The sequence below is a fragment of the Musca vetustissima genome, unplaced genomic scaffold (genome assembly GCF_032173495.1).
Source record: "Musca vetustissima isolate MV318-11 ecotype Yass unplaced genomic scaffold, APGP_CSIRO_Mvet_v1 utg4044, whole genome shotgun sequence".
Lineage (NCBI taxonomy): Eukaryota > Metazoa > Arthropoda > Insecta > Diptera > Muscidae > Musca > Musca vetustissima.
The window spans coordinates 49879-77100 of NW_026876825.1; the positions used below are offsets into that span (position 1 = coordinate 49879).

Genomic DNA, 27222 nt, shown 5'->3' on the forward strand with positions numbered 1-27222 from the left:
ATGTTTAACTCAGCACCTGTCTTTGGATTACTATTCTTAGCATTTTGTAGCCTCGTCCAGAGCCATCTCAATGTTTATCTTAATCTGCACGAGGTTATGCGTCTAATCGGTAAGTTTTAAATATCAGTCTGTATTATAAAGATAACTGAGGACAAATTTTATGGATATATGTACGTACATATGCAAAGTAAATGAACAGAGTTGTAAGACAAATAAATCTCACATAATTAATATGTAACAATTGGACTCTTACGACCGTAATCCAAATACCGCAACATTACAAAAAAAAAAAAAAAAAAGATTTGAAAAAGTTTCTAAAATGTATTTTCCGTAAATTCTTTTAACTAAAAGTCATTCCTATTTAAATGTGTAATGCAGTCAAAATCGCTTACAACGACAGACGGCGAAATTGGTCTCTATAAGTGATAGTCGCTACAATATCAATATAAAAAAGGAGCTGAACTTTTTTCAGGACTTTTGGATACAATTTCAGCTGTTATAATATTTACTTCTCATTTTTGCGTGTATATTTTAATAGTATTTTGCTATCAGTACAAACGTTTTGGCTTATACGAATTTTAATATTAAATTATTATTTTCTTAATTAAATAAACCACAGATAAGCACTATTATTCAATTTTTTTAATTAACAGAACCTGCAAGAATCTATAATAATTTGAAATTGTTTTCGATTTTTCCTTAACAATCTTTAATGTTTTACTTGTTTTTGTGTAAACAGACCTAATGAAATATCTAAAAAAACTAAAGTGACTATCAATACGTTTTTTACTTTTTTGGTACAATAAATTGTCGTTATATATTAGGGTCTTCACTTCAATAATATTTCCAATGAATTTATTGTAATTTGGTTCCAAAGAGTACCAGAAAAATAAGAGATGAATTTTAAATTGTGGCATTGACAATTTATTTTCTATAACAATAATGTTGTTTTTGTAATACAATACACCTTGTATAAACTACAAGAATTTTCATATTTGAATATATTTTCGGGATGTTATATTTTAGCGTTATTTTTCACCATATTGTCCGTTAGTTATAGTTTATTTGGTCGACTTTTTAGATAGAACTACAAATTTTCAATAGGGTTTTATCAACCCTCCTGGGAAACTATGAAAAATGTTTCATATATCTATGACCATCAATTTAAAATTCTAAATGTTGGTAATTAAATCTTCATTTTCATGCATCTCAAATTTCTGTGAAAAGCGTTTACCAAAACCATTTCTGATTCCATTTCTAGTTGATGTGACAATTCTTTAAATACTGATTTACATTTGCCCCCAACTGAGGTCAATCTTGTGCTATATTAAATCAATTAAATATAAATTTATAATTGATTAACTAATTTCTGCATAATCTGTTGACCGATTACATACCCCATACTCAGTTAAATACTGAGTAAATCATAGACATTTTAATCAACACTTTTATAAGTAGTGGATCCTAAATTTGAAATACTAGGACGTAAACCCATATATGTAGGTGTTCATATTTTTTATGAATATGAGTATTTTCGGATAATTCTTCCTCTTTAGTTTAGAATTTTGACTGTGGATTTCTGAAATGCGTTAGAACATCCATATATGTAGATGTGAAATTTATTTGTCTAAAAATACACAAATCCAAGTTATGTTAATAAGGATTGCCGAAATTTTCAGAAAGTAATCTTAAATACTTTGCTTACTTTGAATTTTTATGTTGACAACAATTTCAAAAATATATTTTTTACTTAATTTGTAGTATTTTTTGGTATAAAATTTTGAAGTGAACGATGCTACAATACACTACACTACATTGTAAAAGAGTTTTCAAAATTGCAAACTGATTTTAATTATTGTAAATTTAATTATCAAAATTTGGAACCCGCCATGTCTTGCCAATATAAACAATTATATTACATTAAACAACAGACCTTTAAAGATTACTTTTTGACGAACCAGCAGGCCTTCCAAGACTACTTTTTGACTAATTTAGATTTGGATTCAATTAGGCGTACAAGGTCGCACATTATATCCGGCTGACTGGATATTTTAAAATCTAAAATAAGTACTAAATTAATATACATAAGTTAAAGGCAAACGATAATATTATATTTGTATTTTCATGCAAATTCAGTGCAAATTCTATTTTGTACTGCCTTTGTAAATATGTGGTATATTCTAGTACTCTAAAAGTGCTAAAACCTTTTATAAAGGAAAAATCAAACAAATGTTGATTAACAGAGTTTTAATATTAAAAAATATGTATTATTTGATATTATTTGACAATAAACAAATATATTATTTCGCGTTGTTTAAAATGGCATCAAGCATAAAAGAAACATCTGATTTCTGTGCCAATTCACGATCTGTCCAACCTTATATACACATATTTATATTCCTAAGGCATAGTTTTGGTGATTTGATATTTTCCCCACAAAATATTAAAAATTAAAAAATATATATATTTATCCATTGTCGACTGTACTGCATTCGAATATGCATTTATTCAAAGGCGTTTCTTGTTTGCGAATATTTTGAGATACAATTAAATTTTAGTTACACATGTTGTCCTGACAAATACTGATGTTCGTTAGCAAACACCAAAACAAACAACAACGCAGCACAATGCAGCAGAGTACGTTGTGACATAAAAATCCATTTGAAAATTCAAAACTGATAATTTACTTGTAGGGACAATTATTGAATCAAAAAGCGCCTGCCATATGGGCGCAACTGTTGCGAGAGACTGGAACGACGAAAGATAACTTCTTGCACGTTGAGTGGTTTACCATTCATTGTAAATTAATGGGAAATGTTTATTTGTGAAATTAGTAAATCTTCAAATGGCATTCGGGTAAACAGAAATGTGATTGATCGATTGATGACTGATTTGATTTATTTGTTTATTCACTGAAATGCCGTTGTATGCATGTGTGCGTGTGTTTGTGCTACTGTGGATTTATAGAGTATAGAATTTCCAAATGAAGTGTTAGCCCGCTAATATGAGTGGCGCAATATGACCCCCTCCACCCCATCCCCACGGCAGCGCCATACAACACACAATAAATTGTGTTGTACTTAGGACAGCTTAAGGTATTTGATGTTCTCGCTTCTTGTCGCTATACACTATCATTAAAAATAAACATTGAAAATGTATTACAAGCTAAACGATATCGGAATCACTTAGGTTTGCCAAGCAAACATTGGTCACTGTGAGCAGTATAATGGGTGAGTACCTGCTACACTGTTATCAGAGTTAACCCAAATCCGAAATCCATGTGGCGTGAAATGAATGTGATTGTTATTGTTATTGGTAGACCGGGTAGTGTCAACAATCATCATCGGTGCAACCGCATGCAACGGCGAGGTGGGGTGGGGAAATTTATTGTTTATTTACACAAAACGGTAACATTTGATTTATTTATTGTGGACCAGATAACTAACGCCAGATAACTTAATCAACTTCTAAATCCAGACCATATTTCATGAACGAGTTAGACATCTGCATGTAGGCTGGCTGTTTGACAGCAATGGCGACGGACCGCCTGCATACAGCAAAGAGGGCAGTTTGTTTGCTTTTAGCATATTTTTCATGTTATAGCTTCCAAGCTGGTACTCTAGTAATTCTAGCGCCAGTTTATTATTCACACATAAACTGTAAAGAGTACTATTGTTTGGTTTCAGATTTCATTTAAGATTATTATAAACATGTCATGGCATGTCACCTGCTGGCTGTTCACCTAATCTCTAATACCTATAGTCCGATTTTGATAGTAATCAACCGTGCTATAAAACGCCAATTGTTAACGTTGATATTATATCCATCCGCGTCATCCACCATCCACATCGACCGTAGTGAATGACTTATCAGCGACATCATCAGGTTAGGATTCATCATCGATCAATCATAAATGTGTATTTATTTGTACACCATGTCATCGGGGTATTCATGTAAATCCCCATCTGTGTGTATGCGAATGCTGTCAGTTTGATGTCTTATCATGGCAACATTTTATATTTGACACCACATTGCTTTCATTCTTTTTCGGTAGGAATTCTGGCGAATGCATTCACAAAACAATAGCATTCAGTGCGTGTGGCAAGCAGTCATTAGTGTAGGATAGATCCAGTGGCATATATTTTTTTAATTTATGACGGGTTGTGATAAATGTCAATTTTCATTAAGGAGATTCACCCAATAAGACACTGTTTGGATTTAAACGATCATAATAAATGTAATTTAATTTTCGATGGAATAAGTATGGTGCATTTATGAGAAAGGTTATGAAATCGAAAAGTCGGAAAAATTATTGATAATATTGCAAAATGAAGAAATTAAGTAATCACCATATCCGGTAAGAATATTTTTGGAATAGGACCACTTAGCTGTCGAACCGTGACAGATTTAAATTTAATTTGCAGATGCAATTTCGCATCAACTGCGACAAAAATACCAATTATCTACATACGACCTTTTTAAAGCCACATATCCCAATATGCCTGAAAGGCGCCTAACCAAAAGCGAAATTCATCGCATAATGGTGAGAGCGTAAGTTCTGCTCTTGAGTTTCTTTTTCATTGCAAAACTTCGATCATTAAGCTCGACTCGAAAGAGAAAAAAAAACTTAAAACTGATTCAAATGATCATCGCCTTTACAGGCAAAATTCAAATAACTAAAAAATAATTACTAAAAATTAATAATTAAAATAATTTTCTGCATTATAAGATTGGTTTAAAAGGAATTGCAATAGCTTTGTCATTTTGCAATTTTCAATCAATTAAATGTGTCGAAAAGGCAACATCTTTTAAATCAATGACGTTTAAATGGATAATTTTCAAAATTGTGCATTTTACATGTAAGAACATACACACTTGCTCAAACTGGTAGATACAACCCCAAGTCTTATATATTTGTAACTATCTCAAAGTTGAAAGTCAATTGTGTTTAACATATTCAAGTAACAGATTTATGTTAAAATATTCATTGAAACTTTTCAAATTTTTAGATCTAAATAATAGCTATTCTTGAATAAATTATGATTTTTGTAAGTAATACCATAATCAGTGTTACTTCAGACACAAGTTTTTGAAAAACAATTAATTTTTCATAAAAATAGAATGTTTAATGAATGCGCATTATTCAAAATTTTTACAAAATCACGACAATCCGCAATTTGAAATAAAAAGGCTTAGAAAAGTCCTTAATCGTCGAAGTGTAGCGCTGAAACAAGCCGAGACTTATTGACCCAATATATAAAAACATCAATATCTCTAAAGAGCATATTTGTCTTTGTTGGAAATAGAATTAGATATCAACCATTCCCATGCCATCTTCTATATACTGTAGGTTTTTCTAGAAATGTTCCATCCGATCGATCAGGATATATATAATGACGAGAGTAGAGCATGTAATTGATGTATTTGTCGAATATGTTGTATATTAAGAACCATAAATAATATGCTCTATAGCTTATTTAATGCTATTATCCTAAAGGGTTTCCTATTTTTGTAAATTTCCAATGGCAACACTGCCAGAATATCGACTAATATTGTTTGGTTTTATGCGGTTTAGAAGACTTCGGCGGGGAAATGGTAGAGGAAGTTGCGAGATTTTAAACGTGATTGCTGTAATGATTTGAAAAGTTTTAATTGAGATCTGTAAGATACTACAAACATATGTACAAGCTTAAAACACACACGCATCTAAATAGTGGGTGGGTTTGAGCGTGACACATATGTGAGTGTCAATACACACTCTACATGCGTCTTACAGCTACGTGCGGAATAAAACAGTTAATCACGTATTTTATTTATTCAAATAAGAGAGAGAGAGAACGGCAACTACAACAGCAATTTCCGAAATACAAAGCACACGCACATACATACACATGTCGTACACCTTCACGATGTCGTATAAGAAATGACAACAACAAAATAATTAAAATGTAAGAAATCCTCGCAATTTCTACATTTCTATTTTTTTGTTGTCGTTGACTAACAACAAAAACTCCTACACAGAAAATTACAAAAGTTTACACTGCAAACAATAAGTCAGGTGAAATTCGTATTAATCTGCGTTCTCCCACCATCACCACCACAGAGAACCTTTAATTTTAAACAAAGGTTACCCACACCTGACTTTTCATAACAATGTGACACGACATTTTTCACGGGTTCTCTCTCTCCCTGACCTCACTCGACTGTAATTAAGTGATTGTTTCAAAATATACGTGTTGTAAATTTAAACAAGGCTGTAATTATTATCTCAGCACATATTCGTGAAAAATGTATAGCACGTGAAAATGTTACGCACATTCACACGAAATTCACCTTAAGGACATGTCACAGAAAAAGGAATTTTCCTTGGCTGGTGGGTGGGTGGTCATGTGTGTGTTTTTTTTCTATCTTTCGGTTAGCACGCCAAGTTTGGTTTGGTACTAAATGACCTCGTCAAAGTATTTCAAGTGTACAATTTAGCAAGTCATTGTGCAAATCTTAAGTAGATTTACTTGTAAATTGTATAATAAAAAAAATGAAATTAAGTTTAAGAACTGGCGGAAAAATAAAATTGAGTTAGATTTAGTGCAATACTACGATTTAATAATCTTCTATAATTCATAAGAACACTTTAAATATTAAAATATATTCACATTATATATTATGGGGATACTAAAATAGATGAGGAAACAACTAAAATATGATCATTCATAGAACATTCATATAATTGTCCCTTAAGTATTTCCGATTTAACATTGTGGACATGAAACATATTAACAATTGGTCCGTTCCCGTATTGAAAGTGTCTACTAATTTTTTTCTATTTTTTCGATACCATAAAGGACAAGTTGTAGATTCTTTCTATTTTCTTTCAGACTTTCCATGGAATATAAAGTTTTGATGTTCATTTAATTAAAATCGCTCAAACCGTCGAATTTAAATCTGGTTGTTGCAATTTCTTGGCGTAAAAAATATTTCCAAAAACCATTTATTCGAATTTAACAATTCATACTGACTTCTCGATGTAAAATGATAAATAATTTATATATGAATCCATTAGTGTCCACGTTTATTTGCCATTTGTAAAACATTAACAACGTTGCACAAATACACACACACACAAACACATATACATACACCTACACATTTGAATATGTATGTACGTTTATTTTATGACCATTTAAATATAGTGCGATGTCATCCGCAATAACGTAATAACATTTATTTCAATACTTGCGTTTAAAAGGTCCACATTGGCCATAGTTAGTTTAGTATTGGGAATTTAACAATGGGCAAAAAATACTAAAATTTTTTTCCACATTTTATGGCGGTTTAGGTTTGTCTGTCTGCGGTTAGAATAATATGTGAGCATACAAAATATAATTTGTTAGTGGTTCCATTAGTCACATAATGTTAGGGGTAAGTCTTTTTTGTGGCTGATTTTTGTATGCTTTTTGGGATGTTAGAATTCATATTGGGTTGAAAAAAAATTTAGGTTTTGGAAATTATTACATCATTTTATTGTATGATTGTTCGAAATTCAACGGACGTCTCGAAATCAACTGGGTACATTTCTAACTACTATCTGTAACAAGTTAGTTCGGTAAAATGATTTTGGTGCCTTAAACACGCTCACAAATTTTATCAAAGGTGACATTGCTTTTTGTAGAAATTATGTAAATACGGAGATATTTGGAACAAGTGCAAATGACTTTAAACCGAGCCATACTTTTTATATCCTCCAAAATGGGAAAATCTAAAACCTTTGAAAATTGATAAGCTTTATAAAAAAGCTTATCTTCTTGTGGCCTGCATAGCAATGGCCAATTTTTAGCTTGGTATTTCGAATATGAAAGATCAGCGACCGAAACGTGTACTATTTTGGTGTATTTAATAACCATATAAAATCAGGAGTGTCCAAAATGTCAAACTAAAACTTTGGTACATACCGTCTATCAATGTAATCTTCATTCTAAAAATACATTATCCATATATACCCGACACATAATTTCTCGATTATATACATATATTTTTTTTAACACATTTATTTATTAATAAATATTTGCAAATTTTTAAATGCAGTCAAAAGCAAACAAACTATACTGCACTACAAACAACAATAATAACTATAATAATAAGTGGTCATAATTATTTTCCAACCAAATACAAACGAAACAGCTTTACAAACACACACAACGAAGAGCAAATGAAAACTGCTCCACGCATATAATCTAATAAATTGTATTGTTAAATATTGCAATTAAATACAATTAATTAGGCGATTATTGTCATGATTGCGTTTATGGCGATTGCTGGCAGCGGTGTTGTTGCTGTAGTTGTTGTTACTGTCGATGACAGACTCAATTTAAATTATTACAAAAATTTACATTTTCATTTCCTTTCTCAGAGAAATAATTTCGTTCAATTAGAAAAATTTAACTTTTGACTTTGGGCGATTTCGACATAAATGTGCGTATGTGTGTTTTTGTGGAAGCCATATAGCAGCGTTACCGAGTACGAATGAATGGTAACAATATAAAGTGTTTTTTTTTATAATTTTTGAATGGTATTGTGATTAGAATTTATTTTATTGTCGAAACATCAAAGCTTTTCCTTTGTGTGCCTTTCCATAGTTATGCCATTAGAGTTCACTTAAAGGCCTCTAGAGTGACCCAGGTCCCATGTATGCCATTATCTTCAGTTGGTTTTTTTCTAGTTATTTTGTAATTGCTGCTGTGGTGGTTGTTGTTTGGCACTACCGTCGTTGTCTTGGCTCTATTTCATTTTTATTCCTTGCAGTCGTGAGTAATGGCCATAAATCACATTGAGTGGACACAAGCAATTGAATTTAATTAAAATGAATTCCATTTAAAGTACGACCGACCTATATTAAATTTGCCTTTACATTTATGAACCGACAAAACATACACACACACACTCACTCACGGGAATGCCAATATTATAGGAGGGGCAAGAATGGCGGTCGACAAAGTTGTGGTTGCAAAAAAACAAACTTCTATTTAGTATCTGTTACAAATTTAGATAAAATCGAATGTGGTTGAGATAGGGTGGTTATGAGTGTATCTTTCTAAACAAATTTATGTGAAATGACCACCAGCACAACCACCAGTTATATAAAATGTTGTTATTCTTTGTTTCCTTTATGTGGTAGGTTATGGATATTTTATAAATTTAAAAGGCTTTTCGAAGGTTTTTGATATTATTTTATAGGATTCTGTTAAAAAGATTTCGAGACTGAAATTGTTCCTTGAAATATATTGTATATTTGTTCCTTGAAATATATTTCTTTGTCAAAAAATCTATAGAAAATTATCTATTTTTAAATTTCAACACATATTAAAATCTTATCTTAAAGTATTTTTTATTAAATTTCCGGTGTTTTCTGTCTATGAGTCGACCCTTTGATAAACCATATGTGCATCGCATAGGTACATTACATTTTTGACAATAAGTGAGAATTGTTGTCTACGGTCTGTCAATTTTGACAGCATTTGCCACTTTCTCTCTCATCCTCACATGCAACATTGCGCTTCCTTTGCCACACTCTAGCATTATTTGCTTAATCGACCAGAATGCCTAAAGTAAACACAGTCCTACACACACACACACACTCACTGCCATATACGCATGTTACTTGTCCAAAAGAGTCTTGGTCATTTAGCTTTAGTTTACGAAAGGGACAGGGATAGGGCAGGAGTCGTTGTGTGTGGACTTCTGTCAAGGGTAGTATAAAGATAAATCTGTCCAACGTGTAACTCCTCTTTTTACCTATGGCCATGGCGCTGTAACAATGGAAAGAGGAAAAGTAAACATTTATTTAAAACAACAACAACGGGAAGTAGGAATGCAAACACAAGCCGGAAGCAAACAGACGCGGCTGTTGCTGGTGCAACCTACTACCATCATCCCTATTAATAACGACGCACTGTTCCATTCAAGCGTCCAACCATGCATGCATCCAGCCGTACCCTGATTGCATGTTCTATTGGATTGTTGCTGTTGTTGTTGTTCTCTATGATTGTCTTTACCATGGTGTCGGTGATGATGAGATTTTTATTGAAAATATCCCTTTAAATAACATTGTTGCCGTTTGCAATGAATAGAGTTTGGGTTTAATGGATTTAAGGTCCTGCTAATGACTGACACTTTTGCGATGAAATGTAATAACACAGCACAGGGAAGTTAGGCAGAGTGGATTGAATTTAAGAATTCAGTTTCCATAAAATTTAATCGACGACATTCGAATGCCAGGCACTCTCAATCAAAAAATAGTGGTTCTATTATGCCTAGGAAACAACAATTTAATACAAATTGTTATAGCTCTACAAATATCTATTTATAGTTGCCAAAATATACACAATGTGCCACATTGCAGAAATGGGAACAACTTTTTCAAAATTTAATAATTAAAATGTAATTAAAAATATTTCGCCTGTGAAGTGCGAAATATGTTTTGACGCGAAAAATGCTATCACGTAGCATCCATCCTCGGCGAACGATAGAAGCATCTAAGTTGTTATGACAACAAGTTGCACGTTGATTGTGTTGCATGCCTGTCACACATGTTGATGACGTACGGGCCCTACTACACGCTGAATGTGATCACATATTAAAATCCTAGTAGAAAATGGACGAATATTTATTAGCTGGATTTAATATATCAAACAATTTAATAAGTTTAATGCACAACGACCAGCCGTAGCGACTGTCACATACAAAGAAATAGTTTTGTAATCAAGTGATTGATGATAATAAGCAGTTAAAATCGAATTTGTTTGTAGCACATTAATTGTACAAAAAATAAATTTAAGTTGTCAGTTTGCTAAAAACAATGACCGACCTATTTTGTTTTGTTGCCAACAAAAAATAACTTGTTCTATACCGGAAGCATTATTGTTAAATGGAACACTGCTGGCATAAATCCTGACTGTACAACGCCAACAATAAACAAACAAACAAAAACGAGAGAACATTTTAGCATGAAATGTGAAGTGTTGTATATTGTTAAATTGCACTGCACACAAAACGCATTCGCCAATAAATCTCAATGGGCAATGTTGTTCGAAACGTATAGGAATAACTTAATTACAGTCATTTAAACGAGCTCCGACAACTATATAATTACATAAAAAAATATATATGTATATATGTACATATATATGATTTTACAATTGAGAATAAAATGTTGTACAAAATAAAAAAAAAAAACAGATTTTCGAGTACTTTTATGGAGCATGGAGAAAGTGTTGGGCCATTATGTATAAATTTATTATAAATGAATATATGTATGTACGTATGGGTGAAGAGAATTCCAATAAAAAATATTCGTCACTTCATTGATGAGATTTCACATCTAGTTACGAGATTCAATACAAATAACGTGTTATATACACAATATTCTAGGAGTTTTATTTACTGTAAAGTTGTATTGTATTTTAAATTGTTACTGACAATTGCAGTAAAATTTGCATTTTTTCAAGATATCAACTCATTGTGAACACTTTGTTTGTTGCACAATGTAAATATGTCTATTCCAAAATGACTCGTACATATTTTTGCCAACAGCAGTATTAATTGAGAATAGAAGTATAAAAGGTGGAATAGTAGGTGTTACCAATAAAGTATGCGTAACAAACAATGCCAACGACAATTATGCAAAGTGAATCATTATTATCTATTCCCAATGACCGTTATTATCAAATGGATGGTTAGCATACGTATGAACATACATACATATATATTTACACATTAATGTATTTGTTCAATTTCCTTTTTGGCGTGCTGCCGCGTATGTATCAACCTTCTTTAATTATCTATGCACCATCCTTCCCGATCAATGACTACAGATTTGTGGCTAATGAAATACTGCGTCACGAATGATGATCCCTTCGGCCACAAGACTTTCATCGACATCATCATTACGATTCTTATTATCAAATGGCAATAATGACGCCCTAGCCACAAGAAAACAATTAAATGCTCGTCTTTGTCACGGTTGTTGTGAGAGAATTGTCCCTTTGATGATGTCTTCTTGTGCGACTAATGCGAGCAAACGATATTTATGCGATGCTGTGATTATAATCATGGATAAATACTGTATGCCATTCGTTGGTCTGGTCTGAGTGACAGCAGCGGCGAATGTCATGCACGTGCCACTCATTTGAATGTAATTGTCTGTCAACACACAAAGCAACATATGGATGAATTAGTAGTAGTTGGCCCACTTGATATAAAATGTTCTTCCGTTTCCTAGTCCGTCTCTTTGCATTTCACACCCGATTTCCTAGTCTTTGCACATACGAATGCATAGCTATGTATGACGGTGTGTAACTAACTGCATGGATATGTCGAATGACTCTCGGGTGCAGCATTCCACTTTAATAAGTGTCAATTTGACTAAATTGCAATATTGTGTTCGTGCTGTGAATTTAGATGTTAATTTGATTATAAGCATTGCGTTCGAATGTGTGTACATTAGGGTGGAATGGACAAAAGGGTAATTTGTTATGTGAAACTAAAACGTCAGGAATTATTTTTATTTCTATATATGTTTTTGAAAAAAAAAAAACAAAAACATTAAAAATGAATCGTATTGACGATCTTTTAAGTTGTGGACCATCAAAAAGTTGTATACGGCATATACCTCTATAAAATATAATACAATTTATTTTCTAGAATACAGTAACATGTCGTTAATGTGGACAATTGATTGGAGACCCTAATTCGGATTGTATAGTCAAATAGAGACAAACAATCAGAACTTTAGAACACCTAATGAGTTGTGAAATGCAGTCCGGATTACCGAATAATCCGGATCAGCGAAGTCGGGAATATATATATATAATTTCGGAAATTTGAAGCAAATAAAAAGTCAACTATTAAAACAAAAGCCCAAGGCTTCAAAATACAGTAAATTTTGTTTATTAATGGCAATGGGACCCTCAAATCAGAAAAACATTTTCTATTCGACAGTATCCTATATGCGTGACCATAATATCTGACTAGCCATACTAAATTGCTAATGCATTCATTGATATTGATTGTGTGTGAGAATCCCAGCCCTAAGTGTCATTTAATAATACTCGGTTTTATTTCACTTTGGTGTGCCAGTGACACACACGTTGTGAATTTGATTTCTACAGTGGCAGTGATATTTCCACTAGTTCAGGACCATGGAATTTCATTACATTGTGTCACTTCGTGGTTGGTTAATAACTTTTATGGGTATTCTTTTAACTTCATCTAACAGATGTACATTTGACAATTAAAATCTGTCCGTGACATTCATCACACTGATTATTAATGGCTAATCCAAAAGTGTTGATTAATTTTAGAAAAACTGTATATCTAAAGAAATAGTTTTGTCAAGACTTCGCAAAAAAATCCAGTTTTTAAACCTACTCAAAACTCCATTTCGAAATAAATATGAAATATAATGATTTACACAAAGTCGGTTATATATAATATAATATAAAATGGAAAATTTGGAACAACTTCGATTCTGTGGACATACTTAAATTTTTTATATTATTGTAATCTGCATTTTATTTTTTTAACTCAATATTGTTCCTTGTTCCATTAAAAATAAATTGAATGCAAGTCAACACAGTACGAGTATGTATGTATTAATGATAAAAGTATACATATATATGTTATAGTAATTTATTAAACAAGAAAATATTTGTGCTTACACAATGAAAAAAAAAACAAAAACAAACTGACAGACATAAATTTTAAATAATAAAGCACTTTTAGAAATAAATGTTCTGGGGAAATGATATTTCTCTCAATTAAATACCAATCGCCTGCCTAACATTAAATTACTTTACTACCCGGTGTTATTTAATAAATTTTGAATTGCTACCACTTAAGAATTTCATTTGTTCCTTTCTGTGTGTGGTTTTGTTTTGTTTCATTGTGCCAAAACAGCCAAATGTTTACTGAGGACTATGCTGGAACGATTTGATTTTATGTGTGTTCTTCGAATTCCATTCGCTGTCGTTGAGCTTCTGTGTATGTTTCCCTGGCTTTCTGTGCAAAATGAAATTGAAAATGTAGACAATTTTTTATGAACAGCACGTTCCAAATGTGACACAAAACAAATGGGGAGTTAATGTGAGCTGCTGCACCACAGTGATGGAAAATAATGCCACCCGCATGATGACGACGATGATGAGCGTCATCATTGTTACAAGAATTACCATCATCGTCGCAATTGTTATTATTATCCATAGAAGACGCAGCATGCAGCATTGCCACAGTACATTCGTATGTATGTGTGTTGGAGTCTTTTATGTGCCACCACTCTTGATTGCAATACAATATGGGTTTGCAGTTGCTATTCCGGAATGGAACCAAACTCACACCAGACCTCGATAAAGCGAACTGCAGTGATGGAGGGAAAACAATTGTTGCAATTGTAACTACGTAAACAAACATTTTTTTTGGAAACTATATATAAAAATGCAGCAACAACAACAAAATGAAAATGAACAACGTATGCACATGGATATTTTTGTACAATACATACTTATCGAAAACCTGATGCATTTGGAGACATAGTACATTCGTAGTATAGTATAGTCTAGTACATCTGCAACAATTCATACTTATCATGGCCATACACGAAGTTATGTGACAAGAAGGTGCAGTATGATAATATTAGGTAATTTGTTTTTTTTTTGGTTTTTGTTTTTGCTATGACCAATTGTAATCAACCGATTTTGGAACAGATGTATTGTGAATACTTATTTCGTCCATTGACATATTATATCAATTGTTATTGATCCATTTCCTGTTTTACAGATATAAAATTTAAAATATTTAAAGTTTGCATTTTTGTCTTCGAACGTTTTGTTTTTAAGATCAGCTAATTTCATGCAAATTTTAAACAAATTCTAATTTATCACTATAATAAAAAATTAGAATGATACTAATTTTTAATGATGTCCGGGAAAAACTTCCCAATGGGTTTGGGAGTTATTTCTGTCAATGAATAGGTTTTTTACACATTTCTTACAGACGTACCAGTAAAATTTCTAGGCATTTAACCTTTAACCTGGTGTCACGGCCAAATAATATTCGTATAAGACGACTGATGTCGACAGAAGAACTGCAAGTCATATTTTATCAAGTTGACTAAATTTATTTTTAGATCCTCGAACAAAGTTATACATATACATACATATATGTTTTTCTTTTTTCTTCTTAACGTTCTAAGTACCATTGTCTGTATGTTTTGAATTTTTTTCCATCACGATTGTGTCCCATGGTGACACATATGGTTTTGTATCTTTACAAAATTGTTACAATGCTAAAACATCGAATTGAAGAGGTGACTGTGTGTTGTGTGCCATAAAAGAAAGAAATTCCCGTAACATTTCACCCTCTTTCACTAGTCAGCGCTGAATGGGAAGATTGGTATATGAAATTGAATACTTTTTTCTTTATTGAATTTATTGTCATAGAAGTTAGCTGTGGTTGTTGTTGTCAATATCCTGTTGTAATATTTATATACAATAAATACAAATATTTACAATTGCAATAAATTATTTAAAATAACCCCTCTTAAGACGTAACAATTGAGGCTGCAATTTGTCTCGCTGTAGTTTTGGGTTATGTCTCTGCCTCTCTCTCTTCCTCTTCAAGGATTCCGCTCCACATGACATAATATGCGTACATTTCCCCTATGTCTGGCCAAGTGCCACCTTATTGTGTATATGCGTTATACATATACATATGTATATTTACATTTCTTTTTCTGGTCCATGTGGTGTTTTCCATTGCCTCGAATATAAGCATTTGTGGGAATTTTCCTTGAACTAGAGAAGGAAACTAGAACAGCCATGCACATTTATATTATATTTGTACTGTCAAATACCAATATAGAAAGAAAATAGTCAAGTGTGCTGACAATTGAAATATTTGAAATAAAAACGTATTTTCATTATCATACAGTCATGCAACCGACAAAAAATAGGCGATAGAATTTCTCTGAATTTGTCAACCACAAATATTTTATAAACATACAAAGAAATGCAAATACTGAATACTTGAATTACGAAATTTTAATTGAAAATAATTTTCTAAAATAACTTCAAACCACAGGTTGATAATTGAGTTAATCACAGAGGCAGAGGGCTAAACGGTGGCAAATACCACCCTTTGTGTAACATATTATAAATTTTGTTGTAATTTCAGGTAATTAAAAGATTAATTTAATCCACTTCTCCAAATACATTCTCTTCATTATCGTTGGCTTATTGTTGTGTATATCTGTGTGTGTGTTAAATTGTTTCACAGCTACTTGAATTAATTTTCTTTGGTGTCTTTGATAGGCGTAACGTAAAGTCTAGTCAACGAGATGATGACACCCTTGTCGAAAACAATTGCCAAAAACAAAAATGAGAAAATTACCAAATATTTCATGGTCTCTTAACAATGTCCAAACCATTCATCCGCCCAGAATGTATGGATGAATGCGGACGCACACACGCTCGCCTGATCCTTGTATAAGGATTCTGGAGTTTTTGAAAAGTGAAATACCATTTAATAGGATTAAAATAAAACTAATTACATCATGGCTGCAAGGCAGAAGAGGGAGCGGGTGTCCTTTCATTTGTCACCAACAAAAGGAAACACAAACGAGAAAAAACCAACATTTCACACTTTTTTAATTTGATTATCTTCACATGTCAAATTAAAAGTTTTTTCCTCACACTGATCCCTTATATTTTGTACCTCGTTGCAGAGTTTTCAAATTGAAAAATTTGAAAAAATAGATTGGCGTTTAGAACGAGTTTTCAGTGATATGGGTATAGCTAACATCTACACAAATATGTCAAAATGCAAAATCCATTTTTAAGTCAGAAACTAAACTTCGGTCCTGCATTTGAATGACAAACGAGAATGTCAATATTTTCAGGAAAAACATGTTTGAATATTAACATTGTGTATAGAAGTGTGTTTGTGTTTTGTTTTCTATTTTATTATAAACAAATCATGTTGGGGCTATAAATAAGACCAACACCATGACCACCATGAATATATAGGCCAACAACGCTCTATTTCAAAACAGAAGCAAAGAGATATTTATTCTAAATCAAAATATACTAAACATGCTCACACACACACATACAAACTACACAAAAACCTAGTTTTGATGATTTATGGATATACAATGGCTAACCGATGCCAACACAAAAGAATTTTTAATAAGGGGTGGGAATATTTTGAAAAGCAATTTCACACCTAAAATTGAAAAGGATGATGATGATGGGAGGGGTTTGGGGTGAGAGAAAAAATAGAAATATTAAAACTAAATATGGCTTATTTTTATAACTACTTAGTTGGGTTTCTATTTATAGGAAAATATAATAAATTGATGAGGGTAGATGTTTTTTAAGAAAAATGTTCTTAAATACAAAAAAGGTACTTAAATAAATTCAAACTTTGAAAAAATATAACAAATTTGCAAGATGTTTTGAATAATTCATGGTTGGAAAGGGTAGTGGAATTTGTCACTTTGCAAGAGAATCTTTAATAGCTTTACTTTTTTTATGAATATTTTATCACCTAAATCTGTCACTTTATAGATATTGCCGATTTAAAGTAGGGAAAAAACTATATTGCTCTACATATCGCCACATCAGCTGAAAATGCCGCTAAGAACTTTCGAAGAGAACTCCAATTAACAAATATGAGCCCAATATTTTGGAAAAAGTGGCAAAAATATTTAAATATTCTAGAAGTAATATAAATATCATATCATATCATATAAATATCATATCATAAATATATATCATGGAATATTGCAGGAATTCAAATTTACGTTGATGAAGTAAATGAACACTTGTTGAAATAGAATTACAAAATAATTGAATATTTTCTTAAACATACAATTTTTAGAAGTTGGTATATTTTCTTATTTCTGGGAAATACTGTTTATTTTAATTCTGAGTGTAAAGTATATGTTTTCCACTTCTAGCAAATTTTTAAAATATCCTCAACATCAATATTTATTTCCTTTGACTTATGTTAAATTTTCTTTTTTCGTTTGTGTACAATTTTTATTTTAATTATTATCGCCCATTGGAGTATAAGTATTTCATAATGTTTATTAAATACATTTTAAATTGTTTTTTTGTTTTTATTAAAAGCGAACTTATATTGATTCAATAATCATCATAATAATTATCCATTTTCTCCTCCACTGTCAATAATAGTAGTTGTTAGTGAAATGAACATACCAAGTGAAATGACTTTTTTTATTATTGTTTTAATTAAGTTCCGTCCGTCCGTTTGTCCAATGGGCTACAAATATTCGGCATAAAGTGATGCCACTGATTATTAAACAAAATTAAGTTTTATTTTATTGTCGTTCATTTTCTCTGGTTCATTATTACTGGCCATTGAAGAAAGTGCTTCTGGTCCTCTTGAACTGTCACTTCTACAAAAATTATGAACATTTATTTGATTTCACTACTGTAGCTCTTATGCTATGGGAAATGTTAGCTTTTTATCTTTTGAGGGGCGGGAGGGGATGTATAAGCATTAATGTTAAATAAAGCAGCGTTAAACTGATTACCCACATAAATGGTAGAGCACAGCACAGCCAAGCAAGCGTTCTTGGGCCAGTGCGGAACAAATGTCCTAAGGGAAAATTTAAGATTGGACAGAAAATAAATGTAATGAAATGTTTGTAAGTGTAATGCTATTAAAAAATTGATAAGCTTAGTTTTATTTAAGAATTAATAAAATGTGAAAGGCAATTTTGTCGACGTCGTTGTCGTCGTGCTTAGCCAGAAAGAAATGTTACATGGAATCAATTTAACGGCCTGTAAAACACGATTTGAATGAATTTGGGTGAATTACAACAACTCTCTGTTTAAGAAAAAAACTTCTGATTGATTTATAATAAAAATAGGTGAAATTTGTTTCCTTAAAGCAGGGATACGGAGTGATTAAATCTTGAATCTATTCGTATAGAAAATCGAACATTTTTTGTCAAATAAAAAGAAATGGAGTTCGACATAAAATGAAATCATTGTTTAGTGGTTGAATTCATTATGCAGATTTTTTATGTTGACATCAGTCAGTGAAAACTATTTAACACTTCATTACATATCAGTATACGTGTCCAACATACGAAAACTTATTCATAAAGATTTCGTAAAATATTCCCTATTCCTGGGAAAATAGCTTTAAAACATATTTACAATTTGTCAAACATTCTCTCTAAAGATCATAGAGCAAAAATGCTGTTGTTATAATGAATTTATTTGCGTTTGCTAAATTAATTGCTTAACAACAATAAAAGGCTTAAACATGGTGTTGTTGCAGTTTGTAGCCGTTGCTTCACATGTACTACCATGCGAATATGTTGCAGGGTATAAAAGTACTTGTACATAATTTAATACAGGAAACTAATTTCCATAAGAGGCATAACAACATCAGCCAACTTACAAGTAGCTGCACTGCAACATCACCAGGAAGGCAGCAGCAGCTAACATGTCTGTCTTACAACTACATAACATATTCTATCTTTGTACCGGGGGTTTTATGTTCGATACGTTTAAATGCTTAATACCAGACTCCATGTTGTCTTCTACAAGTGACTAAATGCCAAAGATAGAACGGTGACTACACGACTGCCATGAATCCAAACTAACGGCCAAGATCAATCCGTATTCATGGACATGTGTACAGCAACAATAACTCCTACGGACGCACACTGCATTGCGAATGTAATGACAAGAGGTAATTCTCGGAAACTCGGCATACACTAAATGATATATGGGGTGACCATGTTAATAGTAATATTATTTATTTGTAATATAAAATAATGTTTTCAATAATTTAAATATAAATAATTTATAAGAAAAATACACATTTGGTTTATGTTTTATGAGAAGAACATAAGAATATATGTACAAGTAAAAACACCTTTAAGTTCGATTAGACGATCTTTTTTGCTTGTGTTCTGAAAAAAATTATGGATTTTCGGTTTGGAAATCTGTGGTAGGTACTTCAATGTACAAGAAATAAATCTGTAAGTAGGGCTATGTAAAATTTTTAAATTTATCTTGGATGTTTTTAATATTCGATAGTTTGGATTGGAAATGCAGTAATAATTTTTAAAATGAGACGGAACCTTTTGAAGAATTGCCAATTATATTTGACATTTTTACAAGTTTTCGCACTATATTCCAAACCCCTATAATGAATTTGTTCTAGCAGCACCTTTTCCCAAAAATCCATATGTGATGGTAAAGAATCCTTAGCTGACCTCCCTATATATTCAAAAGTTCGCATCGTTACCCCGGTTACTCCGGCCCGAACAACATGTGACATTTTCACCAGAGCACATGACACTCGCTTATGTTCAATCTGGTCACATATTCACATTTAAGCCTAGCAATTTTTTCTGCTCCTGGTCATCTGCAACTTATTGTTGGAAGCTCCAATGTTTTCTTAACTACATCACTGGATGCGTATGTCTGTCCGCGTATATGTATATGGTCCTTGTTTTGGGAGGTGGGGGCAGTATGTGTTTGTGCTGACGTTGATTGGGCCATGTTGCGGTCGGTCAGTTGAGCTCTACTTGACCACATCATAATCATTATGCATCATGCATCATGATATTTTAACCATAGTTGTGGCTGTTGTAACTGCTATCTGTTCTCGTGTTGCATTGAATGCTGGATGCGGCCAGGTCGGCCGGCCGGTCGGTCGGTTGCTCGTTGGTGTGTATAGCCTGTTTCAGAGACTGTCCATATTTTGTCGTTTGCCTTGTTGGACTTTAGCGTTTGTGCTTTTCTCTGGCGTTTGTTTCTCTGTTGCATTTTTTAATAGTCTTTGAGCTTTTGGTAACTATTGCTGCTAGAGTAGCAACGATCACTACGACAACTTGTGTCCACCATTGTAGATGGATATGTGTTAGGATGTGTGTGTGTGTGCGTTTGTTGTGTTGCAGTGATGTGCATACCAATCTGTTTTTGAAATCACATTACCCATCTTCTTCTGTTCTTTTTTGCTAGTTTATGTTATCATAGATGGTCAAAAGCTTTTCCTCTGAACGGACATTCGAAAACTGCCAATGAATGTTGATGTGGAAGTAATATTTGGTCAGTATCCATGTAAGTATGTATAGTTTTACAGGCGTTACATACATATATGCAAGTGAACGAGGAGAGGAGAGCTGCAGTTTGAGCACATTTTTAATAGTTAGAGCTAACGTAATGTGTTTAGTATCGATTATTTTTTACATATATGTATATGTATGTATTAAAGTCTAAATAATTTCTCAACATATTGTAATACCCTCGTTGATAAAAAAACTCGTAGTTTGTTGATATGACTTTGTGTTGCATGGATGAATTGACATACTAGCCGATGGACGCATAGTTGGTTGAATTGTTTAAAGACTTTCCTTATACCATGGATACATCACTTACTTCCACTGAAGGCTGCCAGACTAAGGAATTTCTGTCATTTTTACTTTTCTCCATCAACCCGTCAAGTACTAGGAAAACTATCTATCGTTCGCATAATTCTTACTCTGGCAATGACCATTGAAGTGTGAATTTCTTTGGCACCATTTCATTAAAAAAAAAATAAACCTCATGGCATCATGGGCTCATCATCAGTATCGTCATCTTTACGTTGATCCTTATGCCTATCCGGCAGCCCAACCGTTCGTCACTTTGCTTGTCTACAAAAACAAACGTCAGAATATGTGGTAGAATAAATTAAGTGTTGGTCTTAGCATCAATGCCAATCTATTCACGAATCCGTCAATTTCGATTTTGTTTGTATACTTTTCATTCGTATTTCTGATTCTGTTTGTCGTTTAAGGTGATGCATTTTTAATTAGAAAAATAAACAATGTCTTCATCTTCAATCTATTAGATTCGACTTTGAAGGAAAAACACATGTATGTACATCCAAATAAACACAACATGGGGTCTCAATTAGGTAAGCTCAAAAATATGATGTTATGGCAAATAGGCAATAATTTAAGTATTTTTTTTTTAATTTTTGCATTTTTTGCAAAAAATAAAAAATTGTGGATATCAAATATCATCAAATAAATTCAGTAATTACTAAAAAAACAAAAATATTTTGAAATTAATTTAGCATTTGTGAATATTCGAATATCCGCATGTATGTAATGCATAATATTTCTGTAGATTCTACATTTCTTAACAAAATTCAAATAAACAATTCAAAAAGTTATGTCCGATTATGGAAAAGAGAAAAAGTTTAAAATTATTCTTTCATTCATATGAGTTGGCTTTCCTTCATTCTTTAATGACTTTCCTCCATCAATTGTCGTTTGACAATTGTCTTCATCCTGGGATCTCCGACATTCATTCGTTCATTAATCGTCGTCTGTCTGGCTTTAACTTTGAACATTATTACCATACCCAAGTTTTGTTGGGTATTTTCAGTCGGGGAATTTGCTTCAATTCAATTATATCGGAACTGTAAACAAACCAAAGTGAAACAAAGAAACTTTTTTAGCTTTTCATTCTCGACTTTTGATTATCGCCTTGGCAATGGTTGGGGCAAATGTTTAACCAAACGCTGAGTCGTCATCCATCATTTTTTGCCATGCTGAGGAAAGTAGACGGCCTAGGAATACTCTTGTTTCGTTTTTGTTTTTTTTTTACCCTGGGGGTAGTTAGTGGGGGAAGTGGTTCCCAAGCGAATCAGGAAAGGCGAGATTTACACTCACAAAAAGCCCAGCATATGATTTGTCTATCGTTCTTTTTTCTTCGACACCGTGTATGGTTGTGGGAGAAGTGTTTTGACAAGTGGCCGATAAATTTGATTATTGCTTACCGGGTGGGGCCGAGCCGGTGTATGGCCCGATTGTTGGCCTGGCACAGATGAATGATGGACAACTGTTTGCATTTTTTGAATTTATAGCTTGAGATGTTCTTGGAGCACAACATTACTACCAGCAGCCGGTTTGTAATGGACAGATTATTACTTCTTTTCTTCCTCTTGTATATATTTCGTTTTTTGCCATTCTTGTTGTTGTGGTTGTTCCCAACAAATGTTTATTTTTATAAATTAAAAAAGTTTACTGTTTGTGGATGTGTCCATTGGTTTTTTGATGGAAAGGTAAATCAGTTATGGTATGTGGAACGTGGCGTTAAAGACAATTTTAGGGATTATTGGGCAGGGCGTTTTTCATGCGCTAAACTGTCAAGTGTCAAATATAGGATGGGAATTAAAACGATGCGATAATCAAAAGTTTTAATTTATTTTGAAAATTTCATATTGTTCGATTTTCATGACATATGTATGTATGTATATAATATTTTTTATTTATCGAAGAACTACAACTTTTGTTGTATTCTAGTAATTTTTAATAATAAAGGAAAATTTGTCAAAATCCTTCCCATAGTAATACGAAAAGTTCTGGAATGGAAAACTTCAAGAAAGTCAGAATTTTATTGCAATCCTTTAAAACCAACACAACAGCCAATCAGAAGTTCAAGTTGATTTATTACTCAGATAAATTGCTCGGGTAGAGCGACATTTTGGTTACATGTGATTCAAAGTTTTACTAGTTTTTTTGTACAATAACGATTTTCGTGTAAAAAGTTTTAAATAGTCGATTATTGTAGGTTCTAGAAAGGACCATGTTTTAAAAATGTTTTCAACCTTATTGTCTATATTTAAATAAGTTTTGGAAATAATGTTCAATAAAAAAATATGTCCATGAATCTTTTTTTTAGTTAGAGAGGGATTTTTTCATTCGAGTTTGCTAATAATTTAATTTTTCTTTCAACACAAATCCTTGGTAAATGGTTTGGATCCATTTTGTACGGTTCGTTATTTCTTTTTTTTTTGCTCAAATATTTCAATAACCAAAGGTTTTAAAAAAACAAAGTAGATTTCTTTTTCGCTTTGCACATACAATCAGCTACCAACCAACGAACCAACCGTCAGTGTCTATCTGTCTGTCTGGCTGGTGGCAGTGGTATCCAGGGTTTGTCCTACGGCATTTATTTATTCGTTTAATACTACAACAATGTTATCTTTGTTTCGTTTGTTTTGCAGGTGTTTCTGCTGAATTGTACTATGTACGCGAAGGCCAAGTCAATGATTATGCTTTAAATTTTGCCGTACCGGTGCCGGCCAACATTAATGAAATATCATTTACATGGCAGAGCCTGGCACATAATCCGCTGGCCTACAGCCTCAACATAATCACTTCGGATCCGTCAGTGCTGCCGCGACCAACGGTGAATATTTCACGTATTGGCGAAATACCCCTGGAACCGCAGACATTCGCCATTGGCATGAAGTGCTCCGGCCTGCGAGATGCCGAAGTGGAAGTGACCATTTCCGTTGAAATAATATTGGATCATCAGACGAACAACATAACTGATTTAGTATTTAGACGTAAGAAAATTTGTCTAGCCGGTCTGCAGGAGGACGGCAGCCACAACGAAGCCCATCAAAGTGTCGAACATAATGGTGGCGGCGGTGGTGGTGGTGTGTCAGGTTCTGGCTTATCGGGCATGGGCATGGGTGATGGCTTTTTGCATGACACATCGTCTGTGGTTGACAACTCACGCCTCGAGGAACACTCATCGGAGGATGGCATCAACAATCACCATTTGAGTGACAACAGTGTGAATGGCGGTGGAATGTCAATGGGCGGAGGTGGCATACTGCATGAATTTGATCCCATGCTGAAGGAGACAATAGCACCACCGACTGGCGGTCTAATAACTTTAATAATTGGTGTTGTGTTGGCGCTAATCCTTGTGACAACCTTAATCTTAATTGCTTATTGTGCCAAGGGGCCGACGAAGCGACCCAACCATCATGGTGTACATCTAATAAAAACAGCCAGCTTTCAGCGTTTGCCCACCATATCGTCGACGGCACACAACTCCATATATGCCTGCCCATCCACCATTACACCTACCTATGCCACACTGACCCGGCCCTTCCGTGAATATGAACATGAACCGGAGGAATTCAGTCGACGTCTCAACGAGCTGAACGTTCAGAAATGCCGCGTTCGCCTCTCCTGTTTGCTACAGGAAGGTACCTACGGTCGCATATATCGCGGTACCTATAACGACTGCCAGGAAGTTTTGGTGAAGACAGTTGCCCAGCATGCTAATCAGATGCAAGTGACATTGTTGCTGCAAGAGGGTATGATGTTGTACGAGGCCTCTCATCCCAACGTCCTCTCCATACTGGGTGTATCGATAGAGGATTATACCACACCCTTTGTGCTGTACGCCGCTGCAAGTAATTCCCGCAACTTGAAATTGTTTTTGCAAGAGCCTGCCTACGCTCGCAGTGTTACAACTATCCAGACAGTGCTTATGTCATCGCAGCTAGCCATGGCCATGGAACATCTGCATAATCACGGTGTAATACACAAAGATATTGCAGCTAGAAATTGTGTGTAAGTATTTAGATAGTATATTTAATAACACAATGCACATATTAATAACTTCAACTCAAAGAGGAAGTTGTTGTTTGTTTGGCCAAATGTCGGAAGTCAGACAAACAAAAACTGAGTTTGTGGATAAGAATGGGTATTTCCATGGCATCCTCTCTGACTTGAAACTCAATTGTTATTGCATACATACTTTTGTGTCTAAAATCCTAAATAGTTTTTCAGTTGAAAGAGAAAAAAGTGACGCAATTAAAATGTTTTTTCTTTATATCCTTTATTTTGTTAGTATTGATGATCAGTTGCGTGTAAAACTTTGTGATAGCTCTTTAAGCCGTGACTTGTTCCCAGGGGATTATCATTGCCTTGGCGATGGTGAAAACCGACCCATCAAATGGATGTCTCTGGAGGCAATACAAAAGAAACACTTCAACGAGGGCAGTGATGTCTGGTCTTTCGGTGTTTTGATGTGGGAGATGTGCACGTTAGCAAAAATGCCTTATGCTGAAATCGATCCCTATGAAATGGAGCATTATCTCAAGGATGGTTACAGACTTGCGCAGCCCTTTAATTGTCCCGACGAATTGTAAGTTTTTGTTTTATATGAAATAATTTATTTGAAATCGTTGTAAATATATCCTTGCTGCTAAATCGGCTTCTTTATTTCTCTAATCAATTGCAACCATTTTCTTTTTGTTCTTCTTCTTCTTACAGATTCACAATTATGGCCTACTGTTGGGCTTCTTTACCCACGGAAAGACCCTCATTTAGTCAACTACAAGTCTGTTTATCGGAATTCCACACACAAATTACACGTTATGTGTAAACCGTTGCGTTTGATATTTCGAATACCTTGTAAATATGCAGTTTAGTATCTAGGCAATCAAATCAATCCGAAGTTGGCGACGTAGATACGAGTCGCTGATGACGTCATCATCCAAAAACAAATAAAAGTAATTTATTTTTGTAGTGTGTAGATAGTACATAATCCACCCCAAGTCCCGTCCCAATCTCCTTCTACTATTAAACATAATATTATGATTTGATATATTTGTGTCATTACATTTGCTGAAAAAATCGATTTGCCCATCGATGAGGAACATTTACTGATCCAAGTGTCTGGTAATGGTAACCATCGGCAATAAGTCTCATTCCTGTGAAACTGTAAATATGTTTCGCAATTTCCAAATATCTTCCGCTATGCATTTAAAGTACATACATACGTAATTGTCATTAATGGTCTCAGCGATCGGATTGAGACGTTTTTTTATTTTTATTTTCATTTCATTTTTTTGTTCAATTTCCTACTCAGGTGTAGTTACTTCGTTATATAATGTCTGTAGCATTCAAAAATGATGTCTGTCTGTTTATACAAATCATCTTCAAACATATGTATATATACATAAGTTGACACCTTGTCATCTATGTTTGTGTTAATGATTATTATAAGTATATATAATTTATATTAAATTAGGTATTAACAAAAATATATTCTTAAGTTAAATGTATCCTTCCTTGTAAAGAACAAATGAACAGACATATGAGAAAGTACTAATAAAAATGAATAAACTTAATTTAACATTTTAACGTCTGAAAATATAATTAATTGCATTTAATTTACATGAAATTGAATAATGCCTACGTGATGCATGTTTGGTAAGTATGTAGGATATCGGGTTATAACTTAGATGGAAAGAGCGAGGAATATCTAAAAAGCACAAAGGTTTATGCAAATCATTGTTTGGTGAAGTATTCACCTAACAATC

General features: G+C 33.2%; 1 protein-coding gene across 1 annotated transcript; it reads left to right on the forward strand.

Annotated features, from left to right (window-relative positions):
- LOC133321370 (tyrosine-protein kinase Drl) lies at nt 1–26287 on the forward strand. The gene is made up of 4 exons (XM_061530458.1): nt 1–109; nt 24097–25465; nt 25746–26042; nt 26171–26287. The coding sequence occupies exons 1-4, from the start codon at nt 1–3 to the stop codon at nt 26280–26282; spliced, it is 1887 nt and encodes a 628-aa protein (XP_061386442.1). The 3' UTR covers nt 26283–26287.
- The last annotated feature ends 935 nt before the right edge of the window (nt 26288–27222 follow it).